We start from the raw sequence: 24788 nt of genomic DNA, 5'->3' as shown, positions 1-24788 counted from the left end.
GTAGGCTGACAGGAAATGGGGAGAGAGATGGGGGGGGTGACACGCAGCAAAGGTGGTAGGGATCGGGAGTCGAACCCACGACACGCTGTCAGACTGGATTACCAGCCTATGTGGTAATATGTGCCTGGACCGCTAGGCCAGCGGGCGCCACACCAAATATTTTCTTCAAAATTAGCCAATCTGCAACACGTCGCAACAGTAGCCAAATGCAAGTCTATTATGACATGCCCAGAATAGGGATTCTACGGTTCATGTGGTTAATGGCCTTGCCTCAAATAATTTCCCTTGCTTTCCATGCAGTCAACATATTCTTGTTTTCATAGTGTCATACTCTATGTAATATAGTATTATTAGTGCAGCATGTTTGCACAATATCAGTTAGCCTTTTAGACTCCTGCGAAGGAGTAAATATCCATCTAAAAGAGGATCAAGTGATTGTAAGCGACCCAGTTGGGTTAGTAGTGTGAGGGTGATACCAACATGTAAAAATACCACCACCTCCTCTGGGGGTCACGACCTTGAGGCACACCGATAAGTCCGCACTGAAGGGGTGCTTATTGTCACCACCACTGCGCTTACAGATAACTGCAGTCACACGCATTTGTTGACCAATTTGCATAAAGGTCTCCATTCATACAGATTTACACGTCTGCATGTTGCATACATGTGTGCATTACATGGAGGAAATATCTCTTTTATTAACTGCTGTGGAAAGTAGTTCAACCTCCAGAGTCCTACTCCTAACCGCTATGCCAACACGTGTATCACAAATATCTGAGACAGTGCAAACTTTCAGAACTCTTGGTGTGAAATGCCACACCTATGGAACCGTACTTCGGACACCTTCACAAAAATAATTAGTTTCTTCAGTTACTATTGTATAACAAGGGAAGAGAAAAGGCATTCCTGTAATGTTGCAGATGATATGTTGGTAAATTGAATAATGAATGTTTATAAACTTTACAAACTTATGGGTTTACATAACTTTAATCTCAACTCTCTGTTGATAGACTGTACATCTTCACATGTGTTATCCAGATACTCATTCAGATATCCATTCATATATCCATTGGTGATAGATACTGCTCAAAGAGTTAAGGGAACAATTAGTACCCTTAATGTTTTTGCCATTTCTGTGAGCAGTATATTCACTGGTGATAACATTTATACTTTATTTATTGATAGACAATTTATTTGACTATCTTTATTTGTATCTCCCTATTCTTACCTGTACCTATCCTGTGTTTCACGCTTACTGCTGTGCTGTTGCTGCTACAACACCTGAATTCCATCTTTGGCGATGTAGTTGGTTAGCTAGCTGACGTGTACACACGACACAGCACACACACACTTCCTCAGCCCCAAACATACTTCCTATTATCAATTTCCCCATATCATCAATGTATTAATCAAGCACAGCCGTCTCTTGTTGTAAATGTTTTTTAGCAAAACGTAAATGGGCATATGAAACGGTGGTTCGAAATAGAAATATGTTTTTGCTTTGGTTCGTTAACGTTTCCACCATGTTGTTTATGGTTATGTTGGGCCAGTAGTGAATGTAAGAAGACATGCCAGTACAAAGTGTGTGGGGAGGCCTTAATAGGCCATCATAAAACTCCTTTAGATTCCTTGGTTTTATTAGAGATGATGAAAAAGCAGTAGACCTGTTTCAAGGGCCTTCTTTTCACAGCTTCAGTTAACTATAGGTGGGCTTCAGTGGAACAAAGACTTTCCTTTCTCGTTGGCTTCATTACCGCAAGATCAGCATGGTGCTGGAAAGGGGGAACCCAGAAGCAGATGTTAGCTACTTAGCTAGCTTCTGGTTGTTCTGGTGTCTAAATACCGTTAGTACAACCTCACTGACTGTACCTTTCACCTGCCAAACCAGCTTTTTACATTTCGCTTATTTTAATAGCTACATCAAAAAGGTGTATTGGTAAATGTTTAAATGTAAAGTATTGAATGTACAGATACAGAATCTAGTGCAAGAATTGTGTGATACGCATAGCTTTTAAATCTGGCAAAAACGTAAGTTGCTTAAGCGAGTCCAAGGTTGTGAAGGCTACCAAGATGCCATTGGCTTGAAGATCTTGCTTGCGTTGAGTTAAAGTGGTCCAGGCCTGTTGTGTGTTCAACCTGTTCTGAAATATCTCCAATTACATGAAGCCCTACATTCCACTGCACTGATGTTTCTTGCACAGACACACATACACGGGTAGAAACAGAGAGCAGAATTTAGAGCAGTCGCCCACCAGCTCTCCTCTTCACCTCTGACCCCTAAACCCTGACCTTATGTGGGTTGTGGGTGGGAGCTAGGTCAGGTGGGCTCGGTTGAGCCTTTTTCCACAGACCTAATTTCCCATGGTGAGTTGGTTGACCATTCATTTTGTATTGAAATGTAAAGTTGTTTACAAAAACAAGAAAATCATTGTGCATCAGGGAAAAACTTGGCAATGGTGAGGAAAAGATATACAGAGGCAAAGTAGAATTCTCTGTGTCCAACCATTCATAATCTGTCTGTCCTTATCCACTAAGCCTTGAGCAAGTTCTCACATTACTCTCACTGATAGTCCTGGCTAGTTAACCACAAAAGTTATTCAGTATGTAAGTGAATTAATGTTTTTTTTTTCCGTCTCTGTCAGCATTTAACCATGCTCCTTGGCTGGATTTGTAGTAGCATGCCATAGCATTTGGTTAGAAAGGAATGAAAGTTTGTGGGTAAATGCAAACGGCTTGTGTGTGTTTGTGCGCAGCTGCGTGCACACGTGCAATTATACAATTTTATTATAAAATATAAATAATAACTGATGAAAAATAAAGTCCAATTTAATCACTCGTCATGTATAAAAGGCTTGGGTTCTGTGACTTGTTTTGGGCTTACACATGTCTGGATCCAGCCGGCCTTTGATCGGCGGGTTCACATTGGCTTAACCATCATTCTTCAGTGAGGTACGGATTAGTTTTGTCAGGAGCCATTACAGTAACCTGTGTCTGATGGGCCAAACGGTGCTCACTGAGTCTACAACGTCTGTACCAGAATTCCTGTGCTATGTGTCTGTCACACACTTGGCTGTTCAGGCCCTGTAAGCTGTAGACACTGATGCATCATTTCTCTGTTGCTCCTTTTTATGAAGTGATCAAATGAAATTGGATTGGTCTGCCTAAGGAGGCTTATCCACTTGAGCCCTATATATTTCGTCGTACAATGACTAGCGAAAATAGCTGATCTACAAGTTTGCATCGCATTGAGCTTGTAGATCGGCTATACTAAGTTTTCACCCAAAATGGAGATGCCAGGTTGAAAGTAGTTAAGCATAAATATGGTTTGTTGCACAAAATCATCAACAACCCAAAAAAAAATACCAACTGAAAAGTCAAAAAAAAAATGACCCTTTATGGCTTTGCTTTAACTATGATGGAAGATTGAATTTAAAAAGAATCCACCTTCAATTATTTGATATGTATAATAAAGTAAAGCAAGGAACAAACTGGACATTTCTAGTATTTATAGCTCAGAATGTTACCTTTGTTCACTCTCAAGGCATTCTGTCTCTCACTAAAGCACGATACCTGCCAGGGCCAGGAATGCAGTCAAGTAGCATAGTAACGCAACATACTGTAGCTTCTAATCTTGCAATGGAAAAACCCATTTGAACCCATCTACTCCCAGCGAGTCTCGCTGACACGGCCAGTATCCCATGCTTACAGACAGACACACAGAGAGAGTTCTGGTGCCAGCGTCTGGTTCTGTTACTGGATATCCCATTCCTCTGGCGTCCGAGGGTTCTGGAATCTGGGGTTGCTCTCTAGACTTGTGTTACCAAGGGAATGTAGTTCTAGCTTTGCTTTGGTCTCATGCGCCTGGTGTTTTTTTCCCACTTCCTCTCTGTAGCATGTCACACCCATAAAATCAGTGATAAAGATGAAGACTATGCAACTGGGACACTAGACATATCAAGACATATCAAGTGCATGCTGGGTCTTTAAGCTTGTAAAAACTGTTCTTTAAACCTACGGTATTATACTAGTCTCATGTAGCCAGACGACCTCCTACTGATACGTCTAGTGACGTCTGTACTATTCACTCTAGTGGCTATAACTGGATGGAAACAATTGGAGATAAAAATTTAAATAAAGACTGACTTCAGGGTGTTCCGTTATGTTGGGCCGGTGATATGATTTGTTGTCAGTAGTGGGAGTATGTTTGTTAGCAGCTGTCCGTTTGCGACCACTGTTCTAACCACTACATTGGATTTAGTTTTCACCAGACGTATCGGTCAGCAGAGATCTCGGATCGTCCGGCTACGAAAGTATATTACCAATAGGAGATTTCTATGGGTTTTGCCACTGTATCTGTGAAACATATTACTTAGAAGAATCATAATTATTACTCTATGCAAGCATTTCTGTCTGCATCTTTCCAAGTAAATGCAGGACTGATGCTTTAGACAAGGTAAGGGCGTGGACCGAGGGCGTTGTACCAAGGACCTGTAATGAGACTCGGCAGCGCTCCCACCAATATGGTTCCCATCAGGGAGACTTGCACTTGTGGCAGAAATTCCAGGCCTTTAGCAAATGCCTTGTCTGGATTCAATCAAAACAACTTCTGCCACGACGTACACACTAAACTAAGAATACCTACCACTCCATACTTTGATGACATTCAGAAGCTTTCGCGAAAAACAAATGGAGGAAAAAAAGAAATTGGCATTGTTCTAGAAACACATTTCACCACAGCTGGACATTGAAAGAAGGTATTTTCCAGACTATTCCTTCTGTCAGCCAGTTAAAACACTTTCGCTTGCAATGGCATGGCACGTGTTGGCACAGCCAGAGACATATGTGAAAATCGCCTGCTTGTCTTGAGTTTATGTGGTTTCTGGGGTCTCTGGCCTCCGATTCCCTTAGAGGCCATCTGCTGCTCCATATGGGGCCGCAAAGCAGCGACCGACCGCCGTTTCATGTCACATCGTCTGCTGACTGAGTGCTATTTTCAATTGACCATTCCCCTAACACCTTCCTAACCATACGGTGTGTTTTGCAAAGCGTTATTGGAACAGGCTGTCCTCCTGTGGGTTAAAACACAGGATGGAAGGAGGAAGAGGTAGAAAAGTGATGAGTCAGAGCTGTACTTGGTTGTGTGCCGAAAATAGCCAATCTACAAGCTCACAACATGTTACGGTGTACCACATTGTGAGCTTGTAGATCAGCTATCTTAAGTGTGCAACATAGTATAACACCGCCAAATGGCTGAGGTACACACTCCCACTGAGAAAATGTAGCAGAACAAGAGAAGAATGCTCTGAATGTCCATGACCTGTCCTAGTGTAGTAACATACTGTGCACAAAACATATACAAATATTTAATGTGTGCTACACACACACACACACACACACACACACACACACACACACACACACACACACACACACACACCTCTATTGCTTTATTGTGTAATGCAGGTGTCCCAAACAGAAGGGCCAGGATGACTCATTCTTTTTGCCATGGAAGCAGTAGAACCGATGCCTGGGGACCGTCACTTCCTGTCACAGGGTCCTTTGCAGTGTCCAGATTTCCTGTTGGCTGGAGAAGGGGGGGAGCAAGAGAGATTATTTAACATAGGGCTCTTATCTCTCTGTCTGTCTGTCTCTCACTATTCATCAAAGAGAGGGGAGCCTAATGCATTTTATCCTCTCTTAAGTTTCCCTTATTTGTGACTCCCCAGAGTAAATGCTTGGTGTTTCATCACTGCTCAAGTTGGGCTCCATCTTTCCTCCTCTCTTTTTCTAAATAGTAGTCAAAATGAGGAGATAAAATAACACCGGCCGCCGCAGAGGCCCGGCTTCGGTTCCCAGTAGCGATACCTCCTGCCGAGCCTAGCACACTAACCAACACAATTGTTAGTGTTCGCAGGCGGGAAGCCGATGGGGGATTGTGTTCTTGTTGCACTAGCAACTCCTACTGGTTGGTTGAGGTGCTGGCTGTTCAGAGGGGAGGTGGAACTGGGGAAGATGGTGTGAACCTCAGCATGTGTTTTGCTCTCTCAGTGAAACTACTCGCTCAAGTGAAAAGAATTGGCTGGTGACTATCTATGTGGTTGTTTACACCCGCCACAGGTCAACAGTGGACGTCGGCAGCGACAGCGACCGCATTGTCCCCAATAACTACATTGGGGACAAAATGAAAAGCAACCAACATTTGTGGCAATTGTATTTTTTAACATTCTGAACAGACACCGTGAACATTTAACTAGTAACTTCTCTGAAAGTGATCTAGTTTGGCTGCTGAAAGTCTCCATGGTCAGATAATCGTGCTTTAACTGATGCAGTCAATATTAATCTTCTCCTTGCAGTTTAATTCCAGAAAGGCGTGATTTTGACAATCGATAGTTCAGTTGAGCTGTTGGCCTTTTAGGTTAAATATTGATTACCAAAACTTTATAAAGTTTGTGTGCGTGCATGTGCACGTCCGTGCATGTGGGCGATCTATACGTTTGTGCCCCTACTCTGTACAGCAGCTGCTGAGTAGCTCCAGGGTGGGTCACCTCTGTCAGCAGTGAGCACACACAGGAACGTTCTGCACTCTCAGCACACACACCGTGTCAGGGTTTCATTAGCAGCTGTATTTATTGGCACAGCTGAACTTGCTGCAAGAAGACACAAATAAAGCTGACGTGCACTCATGTCATCATCTTAACATTTTAACACGTGGTTTGCCCTTTATTCTATAATATTATAGGATCCTGCCTTATGCTGGAGAAGGTTAAGGCCTGTCAATGGCTACAATAAACACAATGCATTTTCAGGATAAGGAATGAAGACCCGTATAAATGAAACATGGTTAACATGGCTTTTACAGACAGTGGTATTTTCAAGCACATCTGTGCGTCAGGCCCGTGAGTTTGCAGAGACAGGAAAATGTCTCTTGCGGCATGATTTACTTGTGTAGACAGCTACTGAGCTTCTTGTGTACATTTCTTCAAGAACTCGTTCCAGCATGTCAACGTTTTTTGCTCCCATTTCAGTTGTTTTATAAGGAGCAACGTTATTTCACTTTAACCACTTTAACCCTGGCATCCCTATTTTGGGCATGCCATTATTGGCAAAAATGTAAAAGAATAGCCAAAATTGCAGATCTACAACCTCACATGTGACTTAATCCCTATTCTAGAAAAGGCGCTTAAATGGTTAATGTGAATTTAATTACTACTAATTTATGAGTTGAACATGAGTTATGCGTCGAGCATCTGTTATACGAGTTGAACATGAGTTACAAGTTCTCAATAGATATTTTTTCTTCTTCTCTCTCTCTCTCTCTGCAGAAGAGGTTGACTACGCTAACTTTGGCACACTGACACGCAGAAAGAAGGCGGTGGTCGCGCTGCGGAACAACGACGTGAACCGCAAGCGCCCGCACATCCGCATCGGCATGCCACAGGACTTCCGGCCCGTCTCCTCCATCATAGACGTGGACATCCTGCCCGAGTCCCACCGCCGCGTGCGTCTCTACCGCCACGGCTCGGACAAGCCGCTGGGATTCTACATCCGGGACGGCACCAGTGTCAGGGTGACGCCGCACGGCCTGGAGAAGGTCCCCGGGATCTTCATCTCCCGGATGGTTCCAGGGGGCCTGGCTGAGAGCACGGGGCTGCTGGCGGTCAACGACGAGGTTCTGGAGGTGAACGGCATCGAGGTGACGGGTAAATCACTGGACCAGGTCACGGACATGATGATCGCCAACAGCCACAACCTGATCGTGACGGTCAAGCCGGTGAACCAGCGCAACAACGTGGTCAGGAGCAGCAGGATCTCCGGCAGCTCGGGCCAGTCCTCCGACAGTAGTGGTTCGGCGGGATACCCAAGCTTGTCTGCAGCCACGTCGGGAATGATGAGCGTGGGGGCCCACGGTTACCCCGATGACCTGGAGAGCGACGACGATGCGGACATCGTCATCGAGAGTAGCATCAAGCGGCCGTCGCGGAGGTCAAACGCATCGGTAGCGTCCGATGCATCGCGCTTGAATCCGCAAGTCCCCGCGCCGGCCCTGCCAGAACCCCCCAGCCCCCCCACTCCACGGCCCGCCTCTGTGGTCTCCACCGCCTCCTTCCACTCCCAGCCCAGCCTCAACGGGGGTTCTCACCACCACAGCAGCCTCAGCTACCAGCTTCACAGAGACCTGAACCTCAAGCATAACCCCCAGTCCCACTCCCAGTCCCACCACCAACACCACCACACTCAGCCCCAGCACCACAGCAGCAACCCGGCTCTCCGTCACAGCAACGGCAGCCTGCACAAAATCCTCAGCTCCCTGAAAACGGACCCACGACACAGCCTGGCACTGCCCAGGGGCGGGGTGGAGGAGGATGGCACGGTTATTACCCTATAATACACACAGCACACACACACACAGCCTCACAGACACAGATCACACACACACACACACAGCCTCACAGACACAGATCACACACACACACACACACACACGCACACACGTACACACGTGCAGAAATATCCCCACTGCACAGAGACTTGAACGGGAACATCCCAGGTTGGGGGTATAAGAGTATGAGCGCCTCGAACTAATTTTGTAACTTTCGTTTTTTCTTGTTTTTTGTTTTTACAAGATAAAAGGTAACAAGAAATTGTAAACCAGGAAACAAGAAGAGTTTGTCTTCATTCTGTATTTTTAAACGTTGTCTTTGTCTTACTACAGAAGATTTGTATGTATGTAATCGACATCGGGACAAGTAACCGTTTTTAGGCTAGTCCGTGGTATCTGAATGTGCATACAGCCTGTTATCCTTCTTAGTGACCACTTTTAATACAATTCTCTCATTCTTTTTACTGGGACCAACTTTGAGGTTTTGTTTATGAACTTTTTATTTTAAAGAGTAATTCTATATTTCTGATAAATGCTGTGTAAACTTTCTGAATTTCTTAATAGTTCTTTTAAGTGTTTTCTGATGAAATCTTTGTATCTGCTCCAATAAATTATTCTAAGCCTAACAAATTCACTGCTTATAAATGTGTTTTTTGCATCAGGATTTAAATGACGATTGTATTTTCCATGCCATTTAAAGCTGCAATCTTTTGAAAGCTGCAGTTTTCTTTGTCTCCTGACAGTTGAGAGTAGGGAGGCCACCTAAAAAAATATTTAAAGGTCTGACAGCAACAGTCACAGCAAAAGCTGACCACCTACTTACTGTATAGCATTGGTTCTCAACCTGTGGGCGAGAGCCCACTGGTGGGCTGTGAGGGCATTGCAACTGGGCCCTCAAATAATTGGCAAAACACTTAAGCTCTTAATGATAATATAACATTAATATTGAAGTGATACCAATTAATAAGAATTTAAAGTATACTACATTAGTTCCATTGATCCAAGGTGGAGGTATTTATTATGGCACAGCAGGGTATGAGAAACATTATTGTACATCAACATTGGATCCTATTGTCCCATTTAGTTTGAGTATGTTTTTTTTAAATATATATATAATGACTTGCCCAAAGTAGGGGTGGCAGGGTTAATGTGGTTAACCAGCATATCAGGCTAGCATTTAGGTAGTGTTCATTTCAAACTGTTTGCTATCCCTACTCAGTAGGCAACAGAACAGCATTCCTGCAGTCCAGTAGGGCCTACTGGACTGCAGGAATGCTGTTCTGTTGCCGGTTGCAGGGCCTCTAACAGTAGAAAAACGCTTTCACCTATCTGCTAATGAAGTCTTATCTGCCATGTATACTTGGGGTGACACATTGGTCTAACAGCTAATGGATCATTGTCACTATGTCTGACGGTGACCTGCCAGTCTGCCTATTGGTGTAAAATCTATGAAAATGGGTGTAGCCTAAATGGAGAGTTGTCCTTGTCCAAGGAATCCAGGGGGGAAAAACTGTTGATTGTATGGTCGAGTTATAGTCCAAAACGTAAAGCGGCCTGTTCTAGCTCCACAATGAGGCTGATTTGAAAACTTTTGGGCGCACTGGTGGAGTGTCATCCCTGGCCTACTGGGAGTGTGCAAAGTTTGATGCTGATCTGTCCTGCGGTTTATGACAAATATGAGATTGGCTGCACACAGACAGACAGACGGACACACAAACACACGCACAGGGGTGGAAACATAATCTCTGCCTCCCGGCCTGTTGGCCTGGTGGAGATAATGAACAAATATAAAAGAAAAGTGGGCATAAACTGTTCATGGTGTAATTTTGCTGCCATCTATTGGCTTCGAGGGTGTGTGTGTGTGTGTGTGTGTGTGTGTGTGTGTGTGTGTGTGTGTGTGTGTGTGTGTGTGTGTGATAGCCAGCAGATGGCAGCAAATATTATAACAAACGGTTTATGCCCACTGTTTATGCCAATTCCTACAGTATTCTTCTTTTAACAGCTTGTGCTTTGTTTGACGTTCATGTAATTAGACCTACCACTATACCGTTACCTGTCCTCCCATTTGGTGTTGAGCTCTGTAAAAATGCAGTAGTTTCAATTATACATTTAACTGTTTCGACCTAGTGTTGCATGTCCTTTCCGCCTCTCTCCCCACAGTTTCCTGTCTCTCTCTACATAGGATATTATTATTATAAGTATACAACGGTGACAATAGCCTACAGCTATAAAAAAAATGGCTTGAGATGACTAATCATGCCAGAAAACCAACGTTAAGGAGGTGGAGAAGAGGAGAAAGTGGATGGTTCACATCATCATCGGTCCAAGAGCTCTGCAGCCCCACTTTCCTCCTTTGTGTTTTTCCTCCCTTCCCCTCCAGCCAGCAGCACACCAACTAAGGGCTGGATCACGTGAGGTACCAGGCAGCCAATCCAGCCAGAGCGGCGACCCAAGCAGCGAACAGGACCTGTCCCATGGGATGTCTGAGTGCAGCCATGGCTAGCTGACAGCCATAGGCCGTTCCACAGGCTCCATGGACGGGGATGCCAGTGTTTTTAAGAACGTCCTCCTGGATGGTCTTTCCAATCTCTTCTAACTCCTCAAACACCTCCATGTTGAACTTAAAGGCTCTCACAGCCTCTGCCACCAGCCTCTGCTTGGTCTCCGAATCCAAGGCCAGCTCATTCATCCGGCTGCGGTACAGCTGCTTGAAAGCCTTGGTGCTGTGGATGCAATCAAACTGATAGAACTCCAGGCCTTCTCCAGTGGGGGGCAGCTTCAAGGCCCGCTGGGCCACCTTCTTTAGCACCTGGCCCCCGGACAGGTCGCCCATTTGACGCGTATACGCGTGGGCCACCAGCAGCACCGGGTCCTCCTGGCCCACCTGGTGGATGCGCTCCACGTATTGCTGGGTGGCGGGGGAGCAACTGACCTGGCTCTGCCAATCTGGGCCATAGAAGTATTCAAGGTCACGGGTCAGGGACTTGTAACGATGCAGCTCTGTAGGGAAATAGAGAGGGGCAAACTGGGGATGGTCTTTGTTCTTTTCAATCTCCTCTTCCATGGCAGTGTAAATGTAATAAAGCGCCACTGCACCAAGCTTGAACAGCTCTATGTGGATTCGTCCTTTCAGGAAGTCTTTGACAAACTGGGTGTTCTCTGACATCTTGTGAACCTCTTTGGTTCCTGCTGCTAGCAGGTCAGACAGGTCACCGAGACAGATTGTGTCATGCTTTCCTTCATACGCCAGCTGTGGTCCGTTGGAGACTTTCACAGTCATCGCCACCCTCTCCGTTGACATCATACAGCAATAACTCAAGACTCCTCTCAACCGAAGTCTTTAAAGCTGCCTTGCCAGGTATAACGTCATAGATATGTCATAGACGCCTGACATCATAGATGACTGATGTCACATTCTGGCCTCATTATGTACATGAAGTCTGAGATCCACATTGGAGTGTGGACACATTGTGGACACATTGTGTGTGTGTGTGTGTGTGTGTGTGTGTGTGTGTGTGTGTGTGTGTGTGTGTGTGTGTGTGTGTGTGTGTGTGTGTGTGTGTGTGTGTGTGTGTGTGTGTGTGTGTGTGTGTGTGTGTGTGTGTGTGTGTGAGGACCGATTTCCTCAGGGAGGCGCCCCCCTGGGCCATTTAGCATTTTACAGCCCTCCACAGTGCTCTGATTCCGGTCAAGAGTCCCTACTGTATCCGGTATTTTGCACACTAAATGGTTTCCGTATCCGCTAAGTGAATGAGCCACCTCGCGTCACTAGGCTTTTTACTGCGGATAGTTCTTTTTGACCCTCGCACGCTACCATCCGCCGCACAGGACCCACGTGATCACCAGTCAGTTGACAAGCGAAAAGATAACACGGTAGTGTGCAGCGGAGCTAGAAGAAAAGACTGGAAAAATGGACCACCATCAACGGATGGACAGGGTGGGCTTTCTGTCCCCCCTGGAGGAGTCCAGCGCGGAGATCAGCAGAGACAGCGGCATCGTGTCGCAGAGTGCCAGCAGTCTGTCCATGGTGAGCGACATCCTCAGCAGCGGCACCGTGTCGCAGAGCCCCAGCTTCGGCGGTGGTGCAGCGGCGGCCGCGGCATCGGTCTCCCAGAGCCCGAGCTTCAGTGAAGCAGCACCGGGGACCGTCGACCACCAGGACCCGGCGGCCGATCCAGACGACGACGACGACGAGGTCCTGAGACACACCGCCCTGGGTTATTCCTCTTACATAAGAGCGACTGCTGGAGAAGAGGTAGTTAACATCTACATACATGGGGGGGCTATTGTAGATAAGCAGTGGTGGAAAGTAACTAAGTAAATGTACTCAAGTATTTCGAGGATTTTTTTTTTACTTTACTGGAGTATTTCCAATTTTCAATACTTTTACTTGTACTCCACTACATCTCAGAGGCAAATATTATACTTTTACTCCACTACAATGATTTGAAAACTTAGCTACTAGTTACTTTGCAGTATGTATATTTTGATACCAATACTTTTGTACTTTTACTCAAGTCAATTTTGAATTCCGGACTTTTACTTGTAACCGTATTTCTACATTGCCGTATAGATACTTTTACTTAATTAAACAATTTGAGTACTTTTTCCACCTCTGAAAATGCAGCTGAAAGTAGAAGGTTGGTGGGCAAAAAATGTCCTATATGAAGGTGAAACGTACAGCTTCAGACAGGGCTACTTAACCAGATGCCCAGCCACCCCAGCGTTTAAATTTCTCAATGGAAGAGTAGGTAGACCACCTTCACCTCCAGCCACTGCAGATGTGCTAGTCTACCATACAGATTGGTTAAAATAACATTCATGAAAACAAGTTCCATATTGCAACTTGAATGTCTTATGCTTGTTACATTTGTACACACAAGAGCTTGTTTAAATTCCTCCCATATTTTCAAGAGTGCAACCAAAGCTTAGGTGGTGGTAGCTGTAGTATACAACCCTCGTAGACGTATTTATGATTCATAAATACGTCTACGAGGGTTGTATACTACAGCTAAGGTGGTGGCAATCTTTGGTTAAAATGTTTTATTCACTAAAAAAGTTCTGGATTGCAGCTTTAAATTTATACTTTGTTTCTGAATTACTGCTGCTGCTAAACCAGCTTGAGAGCTGACTGCTTCTTGTTAACTGGATATGCTTGGTAGCCAATTATAAGAGACTGGGCCAGCTGGCTTGCTCTGCCAGAATACAAAGGCTCCTTGTGTTTTGGTTCTGTATCCCTTATTGAAACACTTGAATGGCATCCCAATGCACTCGAGCAGAAACTTGTGTGTGTGTGTGTGTGTGTGTGTGTGTGTGACCTTTCAACACATCCTATTTAAACTGTAGCCAGTAGATTTACCGTAGTCATCACTTATCACGTGTTTCATCACATTTTCTAAACTATTTCTTCTCCAGATCCTTTGCATGGAGAAGAGCTTGGAAGAAATGCTGACAAGAGTGGACGAGTTTGTCGGCATGCTTGATATGGTAGGTTTAAATTGGTCCAGATGTGATCATCTCTGTAAATGTGTGCCTCTCATTGTGATACACAAACACACATTATACGTTTTGGACACTTACCAACCATGCCAATGATGTGCAGCAGAGATTTGACTGTTCCACATGAAGATGTAACTCTTGTCTTATGCTTAATTTGTACTCTTACAACAGTCGTGCACTGATACTAGCTGTTGCCACGCACATGACTCTGTCATATGTAGGCCTGTCACAATTATTACATAATCGCCTAATCGCAATTATTTGAGATAATCGCAATTATTTTTGCATAATCGTCATAATCGTTTCCATGTTGAAAAATGCTCATAAATGTTCTAACATTTTCAAAAGTATACAATGATTTAATGTGTCAGTCCTTTCTTTGTTTATTTGTCATATCTACCCTGTGCAATATTTGATTACGAAGCCTAAAAGGCAAACAATTGTATGTTCCAATGTTCAATGCCAAAAACACAATTGAATTGTTATCGCATTTATTTGTGTGACAATTAATCGTCAACTTAAATTTGTAATCGTGACAGCTCTAGTCTTATGACGAAGTATAAATTGGTCTTTGCTCTCTTGTCAGATCCGTAATGATACCTCCCAGATAGTGAATGAGAGCCTACCTCAAATCCAGCGGAAATCTGATGAAATGAGACAAATATACAGAAGAATTGACAAGTTAGAAGTAAGTACCAATTTTGTTGTCTTAAAACACCAAATACTTTTGATTATTGGTAATAATGATTCAATACGTTATTGGTAATAATGTATTGATTTTATCTTCTATTGTCTGTTGGTGTAGTTGTTGTTTTTTCCTTTTATGTCACGATACACAGTTTAGTTGTCTAAAGCAGGAGTCTTCAACAGGGGGTCCGGGACCCCTAGGGGGTCCTCACTCAGAGTTACTACAGGGGGTCCGCCAAATCTATGTGAGGGGGTTCACCAACCACTTGGGGGGAATATTCACCGAAAATAGCCGATCTACAAGCCTGTTGGGCTTGTAGATCTGCTATTTTCGGTGAAGAAGTTTGGTGTAGAGGTAAAAAAAAACATCAAGTACAGACTACAGAGCCAAAGTTTACTAAGTATTGAGGGTTTATAAGTGGTTAAATGTCTGGAAAATACAATACGTTAGACCCCTGGTCTAAAGTATTGATAAAAAACAAACTTAATTAATTAATTCTGTTTCCTCAATTATCTCTGAAAGTAGTTTTCATTTGACACTTTATCACACTTCTCCATTACATGATGTCAATATGATGACCATCAACAATATTATTTAAGGTGATATCCATAAGCGGGTATCACACGGTATATTAATGTTGATGCCCTATGATTATTATACATTTTCTTACATACCACCCAGCCCTACTTTACAGGACCTTTTTAGGAATGGTCTGCACTCATTTCCTGGTGTTCCATCATGTCGTTAAGTATTTCTGTTCGCGACCTTTTCACACTTGACAACATAAACATTCCATTAGTCCAAGTTTATTTCCTGTTGCAGTGTTTGTGAACATCAGCAGCTGACTGACAGCATATAAACGTGGACCCAAGTTGTTCCCTAGCAACACATTCCCACTGACAAGGTGTCTTTGTTTGTGGTCTGACCTCTAGGCATTGGTGAAGATAGTTGGTGCCAATGTGTGTGCCATGGAGGAGCAGGTCACTCAGGGAGAGAGTGAACTAGGAACGCTGCCAGGTGCTTTCAAGAAGATCCTGCGCACAATGACGGTCCCAAGTTTCTTAAATGCAAGTGCTCTTTTAAATGCCTATAGATTAATAGCTTTACTTTTTCAGTGAGTTTGTTTCCTCACTAGCTGTTACTGTGTTGTATTAACAGTCTTATTACACAGTCAAATTGGGACTCAAATGCATTGATTGTCTTGAGGGGGAAATTGCTCTCAATGAGTCAATGCGTTGCGTCTGTGACGTGTAGTGAGCTTTTAAATCGGCTGTTTTTGCAGCGCGACACTGTCATGACGGAGTATAACATCAGGCGAAGACGAAGCTCGAGTGACAGTCATTGCAATACTGTAAACAAAGATGGCTGCCAATATTCAAGTTGCTGCCTGCGTGCCCTGTGTGATAGCCCTGTTATACAGAGGTATTATTAGGAGTGGAGCTAAATTCCTGATTTGATGACGGCACTGCAGTTATGAGGAGTATAAGACTGCTGTGGGTCTGATTTCAGCCCCGCCCTACAAAAAAATCATAACTCGGATATGGTGAAGAAACAGTTTTAGTGGTCTAGCTCCTCAATTCAGCCATGAGCCATTTAGAAACAAATCATTGAATTCAGGGTCTAGTAAAATAGTTTGTTTTTGACTACTATATCAAGGAAAATTAGGAGGGAAGAAAATAAGCTTTTATGTGACTCACAAATGTGTTTATTGACAAATTATTCCAGCAGAAAATGTAGAGGTTAGTGGGCTCTTTTGCCCACAGTTGACCCGGTTGTCCCTCCTGTTGGTGGCCTTGCTCTCAAAGTTGATTTAACACTATCACTGTAACACACTTTACTGTGTGGGTCTGAGTTTTTTTGCCAGTATGTTTACCCAGCTCTAAAACTGGGAAAGATAAATACTGGTGAATAGAATGTAATAATTCTGTAAGAACCCACTTTGTAAAGCTTGTAATTTTTGTGTGAAATTACAGATGTTTTAAGACTTGAATCCTATAATTATATTGTGAGGAGGAGTTTGTGTGAAATCTGACAACACTAACCAAAGAATCGTCATTCATACGATTATTGTAAATAGAGGACGTCATGTAATACAAATACAAATACAAATAAATAAATTCCTCAGACCTAGCAGCCCTATTCTGTCATAATAGACAAACATTCTGCAAAAACAGCAGATGTACAAGCTCACAGTTGTGACGCGTTGTGAGTCTGTAGATGGCTATTTTTGCTGTTTGATGTATTGTATAATGAAATATATAGGAGCTGTTGCCCTTTTAAGTGGTTAAAGGACAAAACGCAGCAAAGAGCAGAATTATTATTCAAATGTGCATTAATTTAAACCATTTAAAGTAATACATTGTCCCTGTCCAATCGCAGAAACCGTCCAGCCCAAGAAGACCAGCTCCTCACCACCGTCAGGAGATTCCTGCTGTGTTCCGAACAGACGACTATTTCACATCACATCCGGAACAGTGACCTCGGTCCCCACAAAAACACTTAACAAGGACAGGATTCTAACCTCAGAAGCCTGCTGGTTGGAACTGTAGAGACAGTTATACTGCCGTCCATCTACTGGTGCAACAGATCGACAAAGCAATATTAGCCTTTCTGAACAAGTCAGTGGAAATCAAATTCAAGATTTCTATAGATTTCTCTGTGTCACTCACTGGGCAACAATGACACGCACTGAACTGTAGCGAAATGATTCATTATAATTTTTTAAGTGCCTAATAGGGTCTTTTTTTTCTCTCTTGATTTCACAAATAGTGAAGATAAAAATGCACAGAAAGATGTAAAATTTCTGTTAGTCAAAAAGAACAACGTCATCCCTCTTGCCTGTAGGATACCTGGACTTGCACAATATAAATTATGGTATTGTTAGGAAATCTAAGGACGTATAACCTGAAGAATCAACCCAGCTGTTTTTATACGAATTCCTACTATTGACGTTTGTATAGACCTGTATACTGTTATGAACTCTTTATTGTATCATTAATTCACCCCAAAAATACTGGTCTCATCTAGCTCTGCGCTTACTATGTCTTCCATTAAGGTGTGTTTACACTGTCTGCTTGTTATGAAGACAGCGCTGCCCAGAGTACTTTTTCTGCTGAACCACGGTCGACAGCGGTACGGAACATCAAAACCTTGTCTAGGAGTTCCCTCTGGATGAAGCTTGTTTTAAAGCTTACTTCAGGCTAAGCAAGGGGCTGAAGACCTGCTGAGGGTTGAGCCAGTAGTCTCGAGACACATTTTAGCGTGGTCAGCAACCCACATCATCAAAGTGCAAGACAACTTCCCCACTGCTCTTAATAGTTAGGATGGGTTAAATGCAAACAAATTTCACATAGTGACAAATACCCCTAAAACAATATGAGCATTCTCAAAATAGTCAAACTATTCTCATCTTTTTTGGCCAAATTAGCGCATTTAAAAAATGGCATGGCTTTTGCGCTAAGCGGTTGATCACCTTTTGGTCATTTCTCATGTAAAAAGGCAATGCATTTTTTGGACAGTGTGAATATGCCTGTACAGCTGTTCACTGTTTTGCAGGCCTGGTGAAGTGTCAATCGACACCCACTGAAGTGGATCAATCATTTTCACATGCCCATTTTCTAAGCACACTAGAATAGAGGATAGGAAGAGTATAACATAGCCTCACAAGGTCTTGAACCAAGGATTAAGTGAACAGTGCCGTGCCATGTATTTCACAGGTTCTGGATTTGTTTTTATACACTACGGCTCTGTTTCACATAAGGTTCTCAGAACCTAATTTAGGCTCTGCTAAGGAGTATGTTCTAACCCTGAGTTCTGGGAACCCATGGGAGGAGAAAGGGGTGCTGTTGCTCTGGATTGGTCAAGCTAATGGGACGACACTGGAACCAAACGTTATAGAAACACAACACTGTCATCGAAAATAGCACACATACAAGCTCAGCGCATCGCATTGTGCGCTTGATCTACGTATATAAAACAGCCGATCTACGCGATGCATAGATCGGCTATTTTAGTTATTTTTGGAATTGTTCTGTGGTTTTGGTTATAATGGAAATGACAAAAGAATTATCACAGAACTTCACAGGCTCTGAAAAGTTACATGTTATGGAAGGTTCTGGGTTAACCTTGGTAGTTGAAGTGTTAAAATTACGTAGTAAGCAGGAACCTTGGATCTTGTTCCATGGAGAAAACAATGTGTATGATGTGATTTGGCCCCTTTATCCCCCCCTGAACTGAACTCACCAGTCAATAATGATCACAAGTCATGACTCATTTACATGCCAAAATCCTCAATAAAGTTGTTATACTCAGAAGACTGAGGCATGTTGTTGCCTGATATGATGTTCATACAAGGAATTTGTTTGATATTGTACAGACATTTTATTTGCATTATAAAACTTCCTTTTTTAGTTGATTAGCTACTTACTGTAACCCCAGGGGTCTATTTGGTACTCTCCTTTTTCCACACAAAAAATAGGGTGGACATACAAAAGTATGTATCGTATCGTATATACAGACAAATGCTATTCTAGATGGCTGACTCCTTCAGTGCCACACCGTAAAAAAGAAGGAAGAAATATCTTCAGTACAGTTCTGAACCAGTAGAAATATGTCAAACTAGAAAATGTGCTCCTCGGAGCACAAGTCTCCGCCAGCGGACCCGTGCTATTTTAATCAAATGAAATCACCTACCCTATCTTTAACCATAGTTCTCTAGGAATGTTCTAATTTCATAATATCATCATCATAATGCAAAAGGCGTTGGTTAAAATATTTTCTCTGTGTGATGTCTTTTTCTCTTTCTGTTTTTAAACCACCACGGCCATAAGGGTACTTTGATGGATTTGCCAATTCTTCAAACTCAAAGGGACACACACACGCACGGACGGGTGATTTGGACTAGAAGATACTGTTCCAATCAAGACTGATTGATCCTGTCTTACCTCGCTTCAAAAACGTAAACGGCTTTTTGAAGTGACACACCTTTTTATTATAGGATTGTATTTCGTCATGCGTCTCTCTAGCCAATCAGAGACATTGATGTCAACATATTGACACGTATTAAGAGTTCGGCTTTGTTGTGGGATCATTTCAACTCTAGTCCTCTTCTACGTTACAATTGTAGATGAGTATGCTTTCTTAGCTTTGGCCTTCTGCGCCTTTGCTTGACCAATGTTAGGTGTTCTCAGAGGGAAACACACACGCACAGACGGGTGACTTGGACTTACTGAAGGTACTGTTCCAATCAAGTCTGATTGATCCTGTTTTACCTCACTTCAAAAAGTAAAGGCTTTTTGAAGTGACACACCTATTTATAGAATTTTATTTCGTCACGCGCCCCTCTAGCCAATCAGAGGCATTGGTGTCAACAAATTGACACGTGTCACGTGGAGCTTGCCCAATGTTAGCTTGGCTAACAATGTTTGCTCACACAAAGCGAAAACATATTCTCCACCTTCGGCGGAGACAACTACACTGTTAAGAATGGGCCTAATGTAGATCTTAGACTTCATGTTGCAGTACACTATAGATGAATGATGTAACAGGTGATGTCGGTCATCTATGACAGTGGTTCTCAACCTTTTCACCCCCCCCCCCCCCCCCCAAAATAATCATATTTGAACTGGGGACCGCCCACCCTGACAAGCACTTGGAATGTAGGAGTTGAGGCATTACATTTTGTTTGACTCGGTTCCACAGATAAATGTTGTGAAAATAGCCTATCTACAAGCTCACAACGCCTCGCGTTGAAAGGCATTGTGAGCATAGATCGGCTATTTTCACAATATTTGCCTCTTATATTATTTGACAATTTGGCCAATGTTTCGCCAGTTTTTATAGTAGTTTGTTGATTACTTTTGATGCAGTAAAGTCTTTTTCTTTTCTTTCTTTTTTTTTGTAGGTATTAAAAAGGTCTTAAAAGTCCTTATATTGAAACTTCACTGTCATCTGGGGACCCCCCCCCCAAATCATGTGGGGACCCACAGGCTGAGAACCACTGATCTATGATGTACTGCATCTATGACATATGATTCAACATTTTGGGACGTTTCAGCCTGATCCGAGCCTCATTGACTTCCATTAAAATTCAAGTTAAATATTACAGAAAATGTTTTTTCAAATATTTATTTTAAGACCCTCTTCTGGACGGCTCTTCCTCCTACAGACCCACGGGGTAAAAGTGTTGTGTGTGTCTTGTCGTCCTGGAGCTCCTTCTCCATAAGCCTTCAAATACTAAAGACAATCAATTTTCTAACCCATTTGAGAGTTTTTGCTTTAAAGATTTGTTGCGACCTTTATTGTGAAAATCCTTGTCAAACAGGCTGCTTGTGTCTCCGCCATGAGCTATGGGAATCAGACAAGTGAATTAAATCATGATTCAAGATTATTCATACGGCTTGCTGACGTTTGGCAGGAAGTCATTAAGATTGGACTTATTGACATAAAAATACAAAAATGGATTTCCCCCAATGTTTCTGGTATCTATTGTTAATTATATAATTACTAATTACTGTATATAATTAACATGGTTCTCTGGTGTTCAAGGTGACAGTTTGTTCATCGCCATTCCATTGTCACCACCTGTTCGCCTAACCTCTTTGTGGGTTACAGTAGCATCATGGCAGTACAAAAACCTCATGTAGGCATAATTGGGAAAACAAATTGTGTGTGCAAATAACACATATACAGCTCTTGGATAACATGTCGAACTTAAAGCTTTCTGCTGTCTCTGCCATTCAAACAAAACAAAAAAACCTAACCCTACACCCCCAACAACTACCTGCCCATTTCCAATCTCCCCATCCTCTCTAAAATCCTGGAATGAGCTGGACAGATGGACTCCAATAACCTCTACGAACCTGGTTTTACTCAACAACGTAGCTCTCCTCTCTGATCTCATGTGCCCTCCCACTCCCTCGAGTCCGGTGATGCCAACCTCCTGATGCCAAAATTCACAGGGAACACCAAACCTGAGGTAGGGATTTTCAATTGTTTCCCATTGTGGAATGCACTCCCCAGCCACAAAGAGGCCCCCACCCCTCCCATCCCTTAAAACTGCCCTCAAAACCCACTTCTTCAGAATTGCTTTCCCCGCTTTGACTGTTTTGTATTTCTTTTTTTAGTTCAACATATGGAGGTCCATGACGTCTCAAGTAACCAATCGGCAGTATTCTGTTATTGGATTGTTTATGCGTATACAAATTATGCACATTGAATGGGACAAAGTAGCCTGTGCAAGGGCAATAAATGCTGAGCAATATTTGTGGCAAGTTTGGAAGCAGTTGGACCAATGATTGGACATGGGGCTTAAGTTAGGGAAATGCATGTAATGTGGTTGCTTTGGGGCCTGTAACAGACTGGGGCCCATAAAAAACCAAAAATATATATATTTAAAAAATATAGCAACATGTTGTGAACTTACAGATCTGATATTTTGAAAATGTTTAGATTTTTTTAATTTATTTTAAATGTTTGCCCAAAACTAGGATGCCAGGGTTAAAGTAGTTAAGAATAATTGGCAGAGGAAATTGAATAGGCATTTTGATTCATTTCTCAAGATGAATGTTTAGCAGTCTTATTTTCACATGCATGTGTTCCATGGCTCTGTCTTGATATTGCTAGTAATCTCCAAGCTGAGTTAGCTGACCCTGAGATTCACCAGTTTGCAATCAACAGTGAACATTTTCAAAGTTATACAGTACAGCCTGAAATACTTTGTATTGCAACAGGCAATAAACTGTTCCCCTCTACACCAAATCTCTGCCAAAAATAGCTTTGACAGTGGCATCTGTAACATTTTCAAATTTTCTAGGTGCTTAATGCTCAAAAGGACAGAGACGCCAAATTTCTTGTGCACACTGCCAGTAGGCCAAGGAAGGAAGTACGTAGATAACCGATGTCATAGACTGGAGACATGAAGTCCGAGACCCACATGAGACATGCCGTTATTAGACCCCGCCTTGTTTTCTCTCTTTCTCTCTCTTTGCTTTACCACCTTTCCCTGCTGCCTTGCTCTTTGAGGGATCGGGGTAGGCTATGTTGGTGAGTTTGCGGAGCTCAGGCGACTCAAACTTCTTCCTGATTGGGTCCAGCAATTTGTTCAGCGCAACCTCCACTGAGGCCTTCAAGTCTTTCGGGTCGATCAACTTATCTTCAAAGTCCTTCTTCACCTGCTTGAACACGGTATAGATTTTGTCTTCGCCCCACTTGGGGTCTCTTTCCAGGAAAAACTGTCCGCAGAGTGGGAAGAGGACATGTTCGACAAAAGACAGCACTCCGTTGTTCTCGGTGTTGCCTGGCTCACAGAAAGCCTTATTCAGCTTCTTCTTCACATCCTCGTTCTTGTCCAGGAGATCAATCTTTGACTCTTCGGAAGAAGAGCTCATCTTGGTGCACATCAGACCTGGCACCATGGGATTCATCAAATGGATGCGCTTGGCATAGCCCAGGGAGGGCAAGCACTTCTCTGCCAGAGTGAAAATCTTCCTTTGGTCAACTCCTCCAAACTGAGCATCCACTTTCAGGTACTCCTCATCCAGAGCCTGTAGTCCAGGGTAGAGCAAGCCACTCAGCAGAGGATGCTCCACCTGTTTGACCACCTCCGCTCCAGCCTTCTTAGCATCATGCTCAGTGACCATGGTTGACAGGCGGTACATGTCCAGATTATACTGGTCTTTGAGCTGGAAGTCTGTTCCCCTGACAAACTTGAGTTTATCCAGCGACACCCCAATGCTCTCCAGTATGGCCTTGATAATCTGTTCGTAGTACTGCACCCTGCGCTCCAGCAGATCCCACGGCGCCTTCATATTGTCCAGGTAGGCATGCAGGTCTGCAAGCAAAATGGTCACCTCACACCCAGCCTTGAGGAAGTCTGCAATTTTTAACATGGGGACAAAGTAGGCAACGTGAGGTTTGCCTGTGGTGGCTGTTCCCCAGTACACCTTCAACTCTCTCTCCTGGAGAATCTTCTTAAGTTTCTGATCACCCAGGACCTCCTGCAGGTTCCTTGTGATGAGGTGGAACTTCTCCTCTGGACTTAGCTCTTCTGCCATGCTCTCTTGCTCCATGTCTTTAATGTTCTCTTCTGTTTTCCGGACCTTGTGCGCTGTGGTCACGATCTTCATATCTTCGTTCTGCTCTACCAAATTGGAGTTAAGGAATTCTCTACTCAATTGAAATCTCTCCTCCTCCACCCATTCCTTACTTTCCTCCACCCTCTCTTCTTCCATGTCCTTAATCTCGTCTTGCGAGAGGAGCTTTTCAATCAGTTTGTCTTTCATCTCACATTCATTCTCCTTGATGGGCTGGTTCATTTCCTCCCAGTCCTTCAGGAGGGTGTCTGCCTGTCTTTGTTTCCTTTTCTGCATGCAGGAGTAACCATACATAAGTGTTCCTGCGGCCATCGCCGTGACACCAACACCAAACACCTTTGGCATAAACATTACTGAAATTAATCTTCTTACTACAGGTGAGACTCCACTAATGCATTAGTGCAAGGTTGACATGGTCCTTATATGAACTTATATAACTTATATAAACTCTTCCAAATTTGTGCGTCACAGCTGTGCACTGATTAGACAGCATTTTCTGATGACATGACAGTTGCTATGGTAACAGAGATCAAACGGACTCTGTTTTCACGGTGTGGCACCTGTGGCACTGTTTCTCAATGTTGGATCCGGGGACCACCAGAGGCCAAATGGCTCTGTAAAATATAGATAATGTAACAGGAGAAGGACTTCGTGCCAGAGGGTAAAGGTGCACAGGCCGTGAAATATTCAGAATGAGGATGTAAAAAAAATAGGAAGTTGCAAAAGAGGAAAAGACAGAGAATTTGGCAAAAGAGGATGTAAATAAAGAAGAATCAAAGGAGGTGAAAACTGCAAAGAAAGATGCACCAGAGTTGGAAGCAGCACAAGAGGAAGAAGACACCCCAAGACATCAAAGTTTTTCAAAAGGGAAAGGATGGAAAGCAATATGTGAAGGATTTCATACAATACAGAGGAGGAAGATTTAAAAGAGGAAGTCACACAGGGGTTGACAAATTCCTAGACAGAAAAATGCCCAGACAGAACAGTGTTATGTGCACTTAATTTAATACATACAGTATGGTATACATTTGCTGCTGTGTATGGCCTACCGACAGGTGTTTTAAAAGCCAAAGCAAAAGTATAAATTAAATGTGGCTACTTAAAAAGAAAAATGCAATCGACTTGCAGA

General features: G+C 43.2%; 4 protein-coding genes across 4 annotated transcripts in view; 2 read left to right on the top strand and 2 right to left on the bottom strand.

The window, feature by feature from the left end:
- The window catches only part of pard6gb (par-6 family cell polarity regulator gamma b), a 41292-nt gene extending 32282 nt beyond the window's left edge, over positions 1-9010 (top strand). The window contains exon 3 of the mRNA XM_080442867.1: positions 7323-9010. Within this exon, the coding sequence (XP_080298993.1) occupies positions 7323-8386 (1064 nt within the window). The 3' untranslated portion in view covers positions 8387-9010. The remainder of the gene's footprint in view (positions 1-7322) is intronic.
- Positions 9011-10787: 1777 nt separating this feature from the next.
- LOC308095573 (heme oxygenase 2-like) lies at positions 10788-11660 on the bottom strand (the record flags this gene model as incomplete). The annotated part of the gene is made up of 1 exon (XM_080442627.1): positions 10788-11660. The coding sequence occupies one exon, from the start codon at positions 11658-11660 to the stop codon at positions 10788-10790; it is 873 nt and encodes a 290-aa protein (XP_080298753.1).
- Positions 11661-12223: 563 nt separating this feature from the next.
- On the top strand, positions 12224-18880 carry bloc1s4 (biogenesis of lysosomal organelles complex-1, subunit 4, cappuccino). The gene is made up of 5 exons (XM_080441746.1): positions 12224-12635; positions 13796-13867; positions 14466-14567; positions 15500-15634; positions 16947-18880. Exons 1-5 carry the CDS (start codon positions 12291-12293, stop codon positions 17043-17045), a joined length of 753 nt encoding a protein of 250 aa, XP_080297872.1. The 5' UTR covers positions 12224-12290; the 3' UTR covers positions 17046-18880.
- Positions 18881-22516: 3636 nt separating this feature from the next.
- LOC308095572 (tyrosine--tRNA ligase, cytoplasmic-like) lies at positions 22517-23620 on the bottom strand (the record flags this gene model as incomplete). Its single annotated transcript, XM_080442626.1, has 1 exon — positions 22517-23620. One exon carries the CDS (start codon positions 23618-23620, stop codon positions 22517-22519), a length of 1104 nt encoding a protein of 367 aa, XP_080298752.1.
- Between the last annotated feature and the right edge of the window lie 1168 nt (positions 23621-24788).

The sequence above is a fragment of the Gymnoscopelus braueri genome (assembly GCF_963280865.1).
Source record: "Gymnoscopelus braueri genome assembly, chromosome: 11".
NCBI classification, from domain to species: domain Eukaryota; kingdom Metazoa; phylum Chordata; class Actinopteri; order Myctophiformes; family Myctophidae; genus Gymnoscopelus; species Gymnoscopelus braueri.
Note: the sequence above shows the minus strand (reverse complement) of the source record. Positions and strands in the feature narration are given on the sequence as shown.